At 42.1% G+C, this 14445-nt stretch overlaps 1 protein-coding gene across 1 annotated transcript; it reads left to right on the forward strand.

Annotated features, from left to right (window-relative positions):
• The first annotated feature begins 10631 nt into the window (after positions 1-10631).
• Positions 10632-14073, forward strand: timm10 (translocase of inner mitochondrial membrane 10 homolog (yeast)). The gene is made up of 2 exons (XM_069165915.1): positions 10632-10876; positions 13780-14073. Exons 1-2 carry the CDS (start codon positions 10806-10808, stop codon positions 13973-13975), a joined length of 267 nt encoding a protein of 88 aa, XP_069022016.1. The 5' UTR covers positions 10632-10805; the 3' UTR covers positions 13976-14073.
• The last annotated feature ends 372 nt before the right edge of the window (positions 14074-14445 follow it).

The following is a 14445-nucleotide window of genomic DNA, read 5'->3' on the forward strand; positions in this document are numbered from 1 at the left end:
GTTGCACATTCTCATTTATGAACGAATTATGTAACTAGCAATAATGTTTTTAATAAAAAAGAAAATGATTTCTCAACAACGCCTTTGTTTTTCCTTTGACTATTGTTTATCATACTTTTGTAATAAAGCAGGAAGGAGCTGTTTTTAATATAAATAGAAGTGGTGGGAAGGAATGATGTGCATTTACTGAAGCACAATTTCAAGGTATTGAAGTTTTTCCATTTGATGCTACGTTATACTTCTACTCTATATTTCAGAGGTAAATATTGTACTTTCAACTCCCAATACATTTATTTGACAGCTTCAGATACTTTCCAGATGAAGATTTTTCACAATAAAGCTGTTTAAATACAACATTGTTCAAGATTTAACCAGTGTTTTCCAACTTGTTTGTCTTCTGATGTCTTTAAAAAAAATATCTGTGGTACAGGTATTTTTCCCTCTTAATTTCTTGCGTAGTGTCATTTAAATAAAAGTTCAAACAATCCAATATGTCCAAAAATGAAAAATTACATCAAACACACACACACACAAAAAAAAAAATCCAATTTCAAAACTCTTGTTTTTTCCTCTAAAACTGTATATGAAGTAGTTCAAACTAACTCCACCTGCATCAGCTGAAACAGTTACATATTCTGCTCACACACTGATGCTTCTTATATACAGTATGACATATTATATATGATGTCATGTATATAATCAGTGATGGGAGAAGTATTCAGGTACTTTACTCCATTAGCAGTACTAATACCACATAAATTCCACTAATGTAAAAGTCCTGCATTCAAAACCTCAGGTAAAAGTTTTATCTGCAAAACGTAAAAGAAACTAGCAACTAAATCTGCTACACAAATAAGTAAAACGTATTATATTCAGAAGTATAAAGGTGCATAAAACTGGAAACTTACAAGTAAACTAGAAATACCTCAAATGTACACTTAAGTAAATATATTTAGTCATTTAGTAAATATGATAATATATCAACCAGAGGGAACAAACCAGGACATACTTTACTTATACTTTACCTACATGTTGCTGCACCGATGTACTTTTTTTTTTACTTTAATACTTTAAATACATACAATACTTATGTACATTTGCTTAAGTAGGACTTTTCATGCATAACTTTTACTTGCAATGCAGTATTTTTTTTTTTTTTTTTTTACATTGTTGTATTGTTACTTTTACTTAAGTAAAACAATCTGAATACTTCTTCCATCATTTCCACTGTAAAAAAAAAAAAAGAAGAAGTTTGTATTTATTTATTATTTGACGTGAGCTCAGTGTCGTTTCACAAAGCGGCCAGTAGGTGTCGCTGTTAGATTTCACGCTCCTTCAGATACGCAAAATAACAGGTGTGGGGGGGTGCAGAGTTGCACGTTTCATGATTCTGTGTCCTTAATTTGAGGATTTAACGCCCGACGGTATTTAAAATAAAATTATATTGTCCTTAAAACACCTTTTCGTGATACAGAAAAATACCGGTAAGTGTAATTTTGAAGCAGAAGCTACTCCACGTTAGCCCCAGTGTATGACGTTAATGTAGCTCAGAGACGTGTTAAATCATTTAAAAAAAATAAAAAAAAAACATTTTAATTAGCACATTTATAGGCTGTTGTTTGCAAAAGAAGTTGTTGGTGTAATTTTTGTCGGAATATTTGCGTCGCCATATTTTTGCTGTTGATATTTCGCGCAATAGCTCCGAGTTGTTAGCTTGGACTTCGTTAAAAAAATATGATGGAGGAAATATTTTGTGTAATTAATACCACGCGGCCTAAAGAGGGCAGCTAAGGTTAATAGAAAGAAGAATTAATTCAATTTATTCGTAAAAAAAAAATATATATATTTGTTTAAAGATAAAAAAAAAAAAAAAAAAAAAAAAAGTAAAGTCGCGTGAAGTTCACGAGCTCATCGCGCGAGAGTTGGTGAGCTGTCCAAAACAAACGCTAAGCTAAATGCTAGTTGCGTCCACATTATTTCAGTCACAATCATAACAAGACCACAAAACGAGTTTTAAATGTTTTAACTGTTTTAACAACCAGGAAATGAGCTGATTTTTCTCAGCTAGAAATTCATTCTGCACAATGTTATTGTGCAATAGATGATATTTTGTGTTTTTTTTGTGTGTTTTTTTTTTTAATCACAATAATTTGAACCATCTTCCTTCATTCAAAGCTTTTTCTGTCCATATTTTTTTTTTTTTTTTGGCCCCAGCTCCCTATGAGGACATGCAGAGGTACTGGTGGCCCGGTTATGAGACGCAGCTTCTTGGAGAGCTGCAGAAACAACAGAACAGCACCTGGTTCTGTGACACCCTGCTGCAAGCTGAGGGTGAGACGGGGACCACAACAACACCAGATGATTAAAAGAAAAAAAAAGATTTAAACACGAAGGAAATACGTGATTAACTCCTCCAACTTCTCCTCTCGGTGCAGGTATCTCCGTCCCGGCCCACGGCTGTGTCCTGGCAGCTCTCAGCCCCTACTTGTCTCAGAGGCTGTCCGCCTCCCCGTCTCCTCCGTCCGGAGAGAGGCGCCAGCTCCGGCTGCAGGCTGTGAAGGCCGAGACCTTGCTGAAGCTGGTCGGGCTGCTGTACTCCGGGGAGATGGCGGTCAAGAGAGGCGGAGAGCAGGACGACGTGCTGGCGGCAGCCCGCCAGTTTGGGATCGCAGACCTCGCCGAGGGACCGAAAGATGCGCGGACGAAGGACGGCGAGCTCCGGGAGAAGAGTCGGAGTCCGTGGAGCCGCAGAGAGAACGGCTTTCACGCAGAAGTAGACGGCAGGAGGAGGCAAGAAAGCCTGCAAGTTCAGACCGAGACGGCCGGAAGGAAAGATGAAACTTTTAAAAGGAGAAGTCGTGTTTCCAGAAGCACGCAGACTGTTAACGTCGGAGGAAAGTCGGGCCGAACCAAACCTCCGATCCCGGAGGCTGCGTCCTCTCAGAGCGAGGAGGAGTTTTCTGTCTCTTTGCAGCCCCCAAACATCCCTCTGGACAAACAACGTAGCGTCACAGCTTTCCCGACCGTTCCCACCGATGGAGACGCCGCATTTACCAGCGTAGCAAATCCCACGTCAACTTTGTCCAGCGGTGATTCGAACTCCCCGAGAGCTGAAGAAGAAAACGCCCGCCGGGAGGCACCTGATTCTGGGGGCCGCGTGGAGGCGACGGCTGAGGAAAGGACGCGGCCGGAGGACGGAGGAACAAACGGAGGAAACGCGGAGGAGGACGGCCGGGTCGACGGACGTGAGATGTCAGCAGATGAAAGAGGAAAATGGACGGAGACGAGGCCGACGCACGCCTGCGCTGGGATGAAGAACATGAACAGTATGAAGAAGATGCAGCAGGATACGGACACCAAGACTTCTGTCCGGGTAAGACATCGTAAATATTCTCTCAGAAAGTAATCTGGACTAAATTCTCTTTCGCTGCGTTTACATAAATCCTTATTGGCAAATTAGGTGAGATTACAAATTGATTGTGTTAGTAAAATGTAAAAATCACACCTCTGCAATAAGGCAAAATTAAAAAAAAAAAAATAAATTACACGGCTGATCTGCAGATTGTTGATTTGCAAATTTGCAGCCTTTGTTTATGATAATAAAACGTTATTTTTGTAGCTTTTGTTAAAACAGAATTACAAAGTGATTTACAAAAGAAATAAAAGCATCAAAATCAATATGATTTGGAGATTTTATAATTTTTTTGGATAAACTTCAGTCTCATGAACTGATTTAAAGGATAAAATAATTCAGACCACAAACCCTCGAAAGGCACACTTATGGAAATATGTTTTTATGAGGGGCATTTAAAAAGAAGACGAGGAGCTCAGGGACGTCGTTTGAGAAGGACGTAGACTGTGGGATGGCAAATATTTCGACCGCAAACTGCAACATCCCCTTTTCAAGTTAATAATAATAGTAATAATAAACTTTATTTGTATAGCACCTTTTATACAAGAAATGCAGCTCAAAGTGCTTTACAGCAAGAAAATGACTTCCAGTGTTTGACATAAAAACAAGATATAAAGGAACATTTAAATATATAGAAAAGAAATTAGATGCATGAGAAACAGATAAAATGAGTGTAAAGAGATATGTTTTGAGCTTTCTTTAACAGTATTAACTGAGCAGCTTCCCTGATATCTAACAGGTAGTTTGTTTCACAGTTTTGGAGCCGAAGTGACAAAAAGCTTGAATCCCCAAGTTGTCACATCTCTCATTTTCTGTCACCTCTCTTTTTGCCTGTTGTTTAACAAATCCTCAAAACTTTCACAGATGTCCAACTTTAATGAACTTTTTTTTACCTTCTTGTTCCTGAACCAACCTTCAGTGCGATTTTTCTTTTAAAAATAATCTTTCGGCCTAATTAGAGATCCTGTTGTTTTGTTTGCGACCTGCTGCTGAAGAGAAATGACTCATTTCACCGTCAAGGAAAAAAACCCTCCGGGTTTCACTCCAACCTCTGTTGTCTAAACGTTTGAGTCATGTCTCCGTTTGCCCCGAAGAGCCGTCACGACTTTCAAAAATGGAAAAGAATATTCGAAGATTTCGTTTTATGGCAGAATTGACGACTTGTCTTCATCCATGATGTGTTTGTGGTGTCTTCAGACTGTCACAACAAACAACAACAAAAAAAAAGCCTCTTTTTTTTTTTTTTTTTGTCCCCTCATGTCATCGCCTCGGTGTTTCGTCTCCTCTGTGCAGATGAAGCTGAGGAGGACGACTGAAGGAACCGAGTGGGAGGTGGTGAACGCACAAGACGCCGATGAGACGGTTTCAGCTATCAACTGCCTGACCGAGGTGGAGAAATGCAACAGAGTCTTTTACGGTGGTTTAATTGGATGATTTTCATGTATTGTGGAAATTCATTCACTACAATTAAGAGGCATTTAATCTGCAGAGTTGCAATAGAGGCTCAATAATTAGTCTCGGTGACGTCTGGCAGTCAAGATAACATTTACTCTCATGGAGGCATCGAGGTCATAAAGTGGTACACAGTTTATGGTAATAAACTTTTATTTTGGAGTTAATTGCGTAACTAAATTACCTCTAAACCAAGCGACAATGTTGGATTTAATTAACTTAATAATCAGCACGGCAGCACAGTGTTTGTCTGTGATAATGATTTTAATTTGAACTTTATTTTGGAGCTCAGCCAGCTCTCTCTTACTGTTGTGAGAGCTCACAGATTAAAAGTATAACGAACCAAACGACTAGGATTTTGTTAGTTGAATCGGATTTTGGCTGTTTCATACGAAGATTTGACAATAAGTTCCTTTTTTTAATTTTTTTTTATTTACATAGACTGTAAAGTGACCATAAACCCTAAAAAAAAAAGCACCTGAAGAATCTCTGTCGAATGAGGCGTCTTGATTTCGACCTTCAAGTTTGGCGAGTTGTTTCCAGCTCGCGTTGCAAGAAGTGAACGGTCGTATGATGCAAATGTTGAAGTCATTTCATCGCCTCGAGCTCGATAGACAGCAGGTCTGTTTCATCATGCGCTCCACCGCAGACATAGTAATTACCCTTCAAGGAAGCTTTGCAATCATCATCATGAATATAAGATAAAATGATATTAGAAATAGATTATTGACATATAGAAAAAAAAATCTAAAGTGACAAAAATATATCAAATACGAAAAAGAAATCACATAAATGAAATATTTCTCTTGCTTAAAAAGGCCGAGAGACTAGAATTGATAAAAACATGTTTACCAGCTTTGATTGGAATTTAACATATCCAGAGAATTATCAGGCTTTTAATTTGAACATGAAAAATTGGGGAAAATCATTAAAAAAAAAATGTGGCAATCTTAAAAATGCTTTAAATGCAAATTGCAGCACAAACGTGATAATTGTTTGGGGGGGGAATCTGGTGTGTAAGATCTGCAGTTCATTTATTTTTTTCTTCATTTTTGTTTTCATCGAAAGTATTTTTTGGTGAGCTTCAAATAAAAGTTTTAACATTATGGACAAAAGTGTGTTTTACAGCACATTTCAAAGGGAATAACTTTTAAACTGCATGTACCGAAGGGTATACGAGGAAAAAAAAAAGAGAGAACCACTGAAATATCTTAAAGTTGAACAGCTGCAAGAAGAAAAATAGAAAGTTTGAGGTATTTGAGGTAAATTATTTTCAAGGCAACTTTTTGCATTTTTAAAAATTTTGAATAATTGAATCTTTATCACACTAAAGTTGCCCCATTAATTGATGTGTGACCTGCGACTCATCTTTTCAATAGTTTTTCTCCGACATAACGGGACAGTTCGACCCGGACGAGGTGCGACCGCCTCCCTTCACCGTCCACATGTCCCCAGTTCAGAACCCAGAGAATCCTCGACCGGCTCCCGTCCGCTCCCCCGAACGAACAGAACACCCCAACACGACCTTTGACCCGCCGCCACCGCCGCTCTCCAACGGCTGCTACCCTCCAGACCGAAGCGGCGAGCCGGAGCCGGCGGCGCTCGGCCAGCCTCAGGGCTGCGCGGAGGAGACCGACGAGCAGATGGAGAGGCTGTTGGAGGACATCATGATCGGCCTGAACATCCTGCCCGGCTTGGAGACGGGCCGCGAGGAGTCGCGGCCGAGCCGCGACGCGGCGCCGACCGTCTGTCGGGTCTCGGAGAACGAGGCGGGCCGCAGTCGGGTGAACGGCGTCGTCGGCGCCGCCGCGGGATGTTTGTTCTTCCAGGACCTGGAGGCTCCGAGTGGAACCTCATCGACACAAACAGGTCGGGACTTTTGCTCTTAATGCATTTTTTTTCTTAATCATAAAAGAAAAAGGTTTTGTGAACTACAGTTGAAGAGATTTTAATTGTCTATCAGGCTATTTGGGGAAAACCTTCCACATTTGTTCAGTCATTCATCTCATGTTTTATTTTAATTTTGATCCTTCCAGTGGATCTATGAAATACTAATACTACACTTTGAAACATGCAGGCAACCTGCTAAAGCCCGAGTATGTGTCATCAGATTGCATGTTATGTTTTTACTATCCTGCAGCTCGAACTGTGGAAAAATATTGCTTTAAAAATGTGTGTAAACAAGAATCGATCGTATAAAAATCTGCCTGTTTCTTACCGCGGACTGAAGTGTTTGAATAGTTCAGTTTTGTATTTTCCATTTTACAGTCTGCTAAAGTGTCAGCGCGGACGTAAGGAAAGCAAAAACACTGCAAATGTATTTATTTGATCGCCTCAGCAGTCCAACTTCAACCCGACTTCAGTGTCTCCGACTCCTCCTCGTCAGACCTTTTCCTCTCCGAACCGCCACTCGAAACCCGAACCGCCTCAGATTTGGTGATTTCAGACGGACTGACGCTCCTTTTCCCACCTGTTGCGCAGGTACCTCTCGTTGCTTCGCGGCTCAGAACCCGGCCGGGCATCCAGATGTTGCGATCCAGCGGCAGCTCCTCCCTCCTCGGTACGACCCGGCGGTCCGACCTTCGGTGCGAAGCGACGGACCGAGCTGCCGGGCGACGCCGCCGTCCTCGAGCTCTCGGCATCCCGAAGCCGCGGCGCCACGATCCGTCGTCGCCTCGGATTTCTTCCCCGGCGGGCAGAAACTTTACTTCCCAGCTTTCCAGCAAACGTCCTCGCGGGACGACCGGTACGCCCTTCAGTTTCTGCCGCTGACCGAGACGCAGCCCGAGCACGCTGTCCCCTCGCGGTGCGCGGACGACATGCGGCTCCCTCCGTGTCTGTCTCCGCTGGGGTCTCGTGCCTCCAAACGTCCGCCTCTCCCCGGCAACTCGACGAACCCTCGCAGTGACTTCCAGCAGCCGCCGTCGTTGTTCAGGCGACCGCTGCTCGCAGAAAACCCGGGAACGCTGCAGTTTCCTCTCAGCGCCATCACGGAAAACAGAAGTGCGTCTTCGCCGCGGGACGCAAACCACCGATGGAGGTCGAAGCAGCGGCAGGAACCGAATCAAACGGAGTCTTTCGCCGCGTACGGGGCGGAAAAGAGGAGAACGAAATCTGACACCAAGAAGACGAAGAACAGCTTAAAAGCCGAGGCACCTAAAAGGAGGAAGAGGAGGACGAAGGGCTCGAGTCAAACACGGGACGGTTCGATTTTGGGACGCAAAGACTCGAAGGGCGACGACGGCATCAAGAACTTTTGTCCCGCGAGTTTGTCGAGCAGCAACGTGCCGCTGAAGGAAAGAGAAATCACGAGCGGGTCGTCCGTCTCGGAGAGTGTCGCGGAGAAAACCGGAGATCTCGGTACGCAGCGCAGTCGGATCGGAACCAGGGGCCTCCTGAAAACGTCCCGAGGCCCGGCGAGCAATTCGCATTCCTCCGTGTCCACACCCGTCGTCTGCAGAGCGAAGATCGCGAGCGAGGAGGGCGTCGTCTCGCTCCCGAAGAGGAAACGAGGAAGACCGCCGAAGAGAAAGCACGAAGAGAGCCGGGACGACGTTCCCGCCGTCGCCGGAAAGAAGAGCCACGACGTGGAAAGCGACAGAAGGACGAAGCGGAGGAGCCGACGCGAAGAGGAGAAAACTCCGCCGGAGGACGTCGTGAAAACCGAACGCGACGACGACGACGACGACGGAGCGAGCAAACGGCCGCGGACGGCCTCCCCGGAGGAGTTTCAGAAACTCGTCAAACGACGGCACTCGAACAGCAGGAAGCCGAAGGAAAGCCGGGAAGCGGACGAAGCCGCGAGAGACGGAGGACGAAGATCGAAGGCTAACGGAGACGAAACACCGGAGGGGTCGGGGGAGGAGCCGGAGACGGACGTCGACGTCGAAGAGACGGGAAGCGGAGAAGGAGTCGATAAGCATCTCCGTCGACTCGTCGAGACGTCTGCGGCCGAGGACGGAAAGTCACGGAGAGACGAAACGAGCAGCTCGAGCAGTTGGGAAGACGATCGGGTGGAAGAAGAGCGGCCGATGAAGACTCTCGACGAAGGTACGAAAATGTGGTTGTTTTTTTTTTTTTTTCTTCGATCCGGACGAGTTATCGTTTTTTAATTTGAATTGTTTTTATTTTGCAGACCGTTAAAACAGCAACACATGCTGCGACTGCAGCGGTTCGTACGCAGGAGAACCGACACGTTTAAAGTGTTTCGTGCGTTTCGTTCGAGACGGCGGGAATTTAACCTTCGCAGACGAAGAGCGCGTTTCTTTTTGGCTTTCAGACATTTTCGCTGCCGTTTCAAGCTCGTGAGAATTTCAGTTGTTTTCCATTTTGTGAGCATCTTCGTCCGATCGAGCGTGAGGTTTGTCTACAGATGTCCAGTTTAACGAACAACGTGGACGGACATCAACACGTCGAACATCTTAAAGAATCCCTCAAAGCAGGCGTCCTGTTTATAACTTTTAATGCCGAGCAAAAAAAAAAAAACTAAAACGTGTTCAAAAAGTTCATTCATAAAACGCTCGGTCAAAAAAACAGTTTCTACATTTGCGCCTCCAAACTCTCACACCGCCAGTGAAATTCTAATTAACAATGCAACTGTAATATAATTATTAATAATGACACCAGTTGTGAAATTGCTGTAACATTTTCTGAGACTGTGAAAAACTGGTTTTCAGTTCTACTGGCAAATAAATGAAGGTCTCTTCCCCCAAAACAAGAAGCGTGACTGAACTCAAAGAATTAAACAAACAAAAAAAACAACCTGCCTTCTTCTTCTTCTTCTTCTTCTTCTTCTTCTTCTTCTTCTTCTTCTTCTTCTGCAGGTACGTCGTGTGCAGCAGCAGGATCGGCGGCGGCGGCGGCTTCGAACCGCGTCTCGCTCCCCCGCGACCCCGAGAGACCCGAGCCGCTCCGGTCAGCGACCTCCGGCTGCGATAAAGAAGAAGAAGAAGAAGAAGAAGAGGAGGAGGAGAAAGAGGATGAAGAGGAGGTGGACGTCATGTTTTACTCTCCGGGAAACGTTCCTCAGACCGGAAAACGCGAGGACGGACTCCGCCACACGGACGCGACCGCGGACGAAGACGAAGAGGAGGTCGACGTGACCGGAGACGAGGCGGAGTGACGACGTCGGCGTTTTTTTTTTTTTTTTTTTATACCTGTGCTCTTTTATTAGTTCGCCGCTTCGTTTTTTCCGTGCGCAAAGTATAATGTTGTCTGGTTTTATTTGTTCACAAAGATGCCACATTTAAGTCTGTTGTGTGGTCGAGTTTTACTTCCTTTTTATGTTGCTGCCGTCGTTCACTACCCGGAGAAAAAACTAAAACAAATCTCAAGTGTCGTGGATCTGGTTTTCACCTGTTTTAGTTCAGAATAAAATGTTTCAATGGATGTTAATGATGTAGAAGAAGAAAAAAAAAAAGAGGAAAAAAAAAAGTTCTTACTGTTGTTTATATTTACCACTTTTATTTGTTAATAATTTTTTATACAATTTTATATTTTCAGTGAAATTAAGGTAAAAGCACTTCAGCTGTGTTGTGTCCCTTTGTGAGTAACTATTGTTAAAAAAAAGAGCTTTTATTTTATTTTTGTATTTGTAAAGTTTGTTTGAGGTAAAGTATTAAGATTATGATTTATTAAAAACAGTTTTCATGGAAGCGTTTTTAATGTCTCAAAAACACCGTGAGCGATACACAGGGTGGCCGGTAGAGGGCGCGCTACCTTCTTTGCTCCCGCTTTGAATGCAACTTTATTGACAGCGGAAGTGGGGACGACGGGAATCGGTACACACGTGTTTTTCTTGCGGGTTTTGAAGGTTACAGAAGAAGCAGCAGCAGCAGCAGCAGAGGGGTTGAATCCTGGTCGGCTGTCCCGCGGAGAGGCTCTGCGGATCGGTGTGCGCTGTGAGATCGAGGCCGGGTGCGAGCAGCCCCGAAACGGAGACATGGACCCCATGAAGGCGCAGCAGCTGGCGGCGGAGCTGGAGGTGGAGATGATGGCTGACATGTACAACCGGTAAAGCCCCCCCCCAACAAGCTAAACCACGAAGCTAAAACCGGCTCTTAATTCATCCAACCGTCACAGTGGGTTGAAACGATCGTGACCTTCGCGTGTCTTTGCATTTTATGTTATATTTAATCTTAAAGCTGATGTGAAAGTGAAATAAATTCAGATTCAGAGCTCCTCTTTGATTGGCAGCTGCAAACCTAAAGATTACTGCAGGATTATATGATGCTCAGTCTAAAAGCTCTTGTAGTCTACAGGCCTCGAGAAGACACCCTGATTAACGTATTAACATATATTAAATTATAGAATCACGTGACCTAAAAATAGACAAATCAGAGTTGCATCTGAAAAACAACAAGCACGTGCAAATAGTTTGTAGGGCTTCAATTTATCAAGTGATCAAGAAGATGGTCTAATATTATATATATATATACATATATGTATGTATATATATATATAAAAAAGCTGGAATTAATATTTTTCTTAAGCATAATTGGATAAAATACATTTCAATGTATTTGTTCTCCCATTTTTCCACATTGCATCTTTAGTGTGTTGTCTTTTTTTGTAGTTTGTTTAAAATGATCTACTAATGATGACACTTTATGAACAGGGATTTTTGTATTGGTGCAAATTATATAGTGAATCACCATACGGGGGTTATGATTCAATATATCGGGATACTGTGAGAAAAACGACGTGTTTTTACAAAAACAAAAACAAAATAATCGAATTTAAGGAAATCTGCCATTGTATAAATGCAGGTTGTGCAACTTTACACGACTTACCGTCTTAGTTTACGTTATGTTGGAGTTATAAAGAGTCAAATGTCTGGAGATCAATTTCAACACCTTTATTTAGTGGTCAGGAATATAAGCCACATTGTGCCAAAGACATTTCCATGTAAACTATGAATTAAAAACCAATAGTGTTTTTGAGACTCAAAACATAATTTCATGATACTGAAATATGTTGGTATTTTCTTACACCCTCAGTTACGACTAAGTAAATAAAAATGCACCAAACCGAGTGACAAAATTATCATCTGCACGATTGAATATTTCAGATATGTTGACAGTAACGACAATAATTAATCTTGAAATGAAAACAAACATTTTACAGGGAAGAAATTACATAAATAACTTAAATATACAAAGTCTATAAGAAATGAGTGCCAATGACAGGTTCCAATAATCAATATATATAATTATCCACTCAGAGATCAATAAAAAAAAAAAAAAAAAGCGCCAGTCAAACCTCAAATGGTGGAAATCATTTAGGAAGTAGTGATGTAAACACAACGTTTCTGTTAGTTTCATTAAGCTGTTTTTATTCAGATGAATGTAAACAATCCAAACAATCATGCTGAATGATTGCGGTCATTTCAAATAATCACGATCAGGTGATTTCTGGATTCTGTTTGGGCTCATGAACACGCATCAATTTGACTTTTCTAAACTCACCAAGCACATAGTTAAGTGCTCTGTGAACTTAGTTTTAATAGCACCTGTGAAATTTAATATAACAGCTAAAAATTCTACTTAAAAAAAAAAAAAAAAAACTTTTTTGTTTTGTTGACATTGTCAGAAATTCTGATCAATCTATGTTTCTTATTGTACGTTTATTAGCGTCAGTGGTTTGCTGCACTACAACACATTAAATTGAATTTACAGTAGATCTTGTATTGAATTAAATTAAACTGAACAGGTGTGTGTGTGTGTGTGTGTGTGTGTGTGGTGTGTGTGTGTGTGTGTGTGAGAAATGGGTACACACATGGAGGATATTTGCGTTAAACACCAGTAAACATAATTACCTCGACAAACACTGACATTTGCATCGTTAATGTTGTCGGTCACTATGAATAATTAACTTTTTATTATTACAGATGATGTTTTGCCAGTCGGTTAATGACGGTCGACTCCTGTGTCTGTGTGTTGCAACACGTCGTCACGGCTTACGGGGACGTTTGAATAGAGCGGAGACACCAGTCATGTTATTAGTGACGCTTTAGTGTATTTCTTACTGTGGAAAAAAAAATGCGTGGTGGAGAAATCCTGTTTTTTATGGGGAATAACTGGAGGATTTAAACTGTATTTACGAACTAGTTTCAGACAGTTAAAGGCATTCATGTATAATTCAGGCCTATACATAAGAGACAATGTGTTAGTAGTTGTTTTAATTCCAGGTGGGGACATTTTTAAATGAACGATTCAATTTTACAAACAAAAAAAGATTTGGTGCAAGCAAACTTTTTTTGCAGAAAATATTCCCTAAAATTTTTCTCGATGCACATTTTTGGTAAATTAAACACGTTTCACTTTTAAACTGTCCTTTTAAAAAAACAAAACAACAACAACATTTATTATTATTAAATAATATTGTTTATTTTCATCTGTAAAGACACAGAAGGAAAACATGAGGCCGTCGGGAAGATCAACATTTTCCTCGGATGTAGACTGTTATCTAAGTTATGAAAATAAACTCGACGTGACTAAATTTTAAATATATTAGCTTAACATTCGACGAAAGATAAACTTCCATGACCTCTGACCTTTCTGTAAACGTCAGCGTGAACTCGATGCTTTATAGAAAAGTTTGAGTTCTGACGTCGTGAGTACCACAAGAGGGCGCCGATCATACGGACTCTTCTCGTGTACGCGGGAAATACGACCGCATTTGAACGCAGCACGAGTCTCGATCCGAGTAAATAAGAAAGTTGATTTAATATCACACCTTTCGCAGACAAGTCACAAAGTGCTTCACGACAATAAATACAAAATAAAAGTTACGATACCAAAAAGACGCCAACAATGATATCAAAACAACAACAGACCTTTTAAAAAATACCCGTTTGAATAAATGTGGGCTTGGCTTTGATCTGACTGACGTCCGGGCTTCCTCTCTTCTCTCAGGATGACCAACGCCTGCCACAAGAAGTGCGTGCCGCCACACTACAAGGAGGCGGAGCTGACGAAGGGCGAGTCGGTGTGCCTGGACCGCTGCGTGGCCAAATACCTGGACCTCCACGAGCGGCTGGGACGCAAGCTCACCGAGCTCTCGGTCCAGGACGAGGAGATGATGAGGAAGGCGGCCGTCGGGAGCGGCTAGAGATGGGATGGGATTTCTTTAATATGAGAGACTTTTAAATAAAAGGGTGGGTGTGAAAAAACAATTAAAAAAAAAAAATTAAAAAAGTTAATGCGGCCTGGGGGTGGGGGTGGGGTGGGTGGGGTGGGGTTCAGTGACAGGAACCGCCTCCTGGATGCAGCGCCGAGTGGAGCAGCAGCATAAAGACTCTCTGGATCTGTTACCGGATCTGAAAGGAAAAAAAACAACAAAAAAAGAGGCCCGGAGTTGTCATTTTATTTCAAGGCTGGACTTTGGTGCTTGTTTTTTTTATTTTTTTATTTTTTTTTAGCTGTCCACAAAATGGAAAAACGTTGTGGTACAAGCAGGTCAAAGAACAAGCACAAATAATTATTCGAGTCCAGTCTTTCTTTTCTTTTTCTGTTTTTCTTTTTTTTTTTTTAAAGGCAGTGAACGCAACACACGGGTTGCTTTTTCCACGAGGTTGCAAC

The sequence above is a fragment of the Embiotoca jacksoni genome, unplaced genomic scaffold, assembly GCF_022577435.1.
Source record: "Embiotoca jacksoni isolate LCO1_2020_lvr unplaced genomic scaffold, fEmbJac1.0.p SCAF_36, whole genome shotgun sequence".
NCBI lineage: Eukaryota > Metazoa > Chordata > Actinopteri > Embiotocidae > Embiotoca > Embiotoca jacksoni.

Coding starts and splice junctions, on each gene's coding strand:
- timm10 (XM_069165915.1), top strand. CDS start 10,806: ATGGACCCCATGAAGGCGCAGCAGCTGGCGGCGGAGCTGGAGGTGGAG. Junction 10,877..13,779: donor ATGGCTGACATGTACAACCG/GTAAAGCCCCCC, acceptor CTCTTCTCTCAG/GATGACCAACGCCTGCCACA.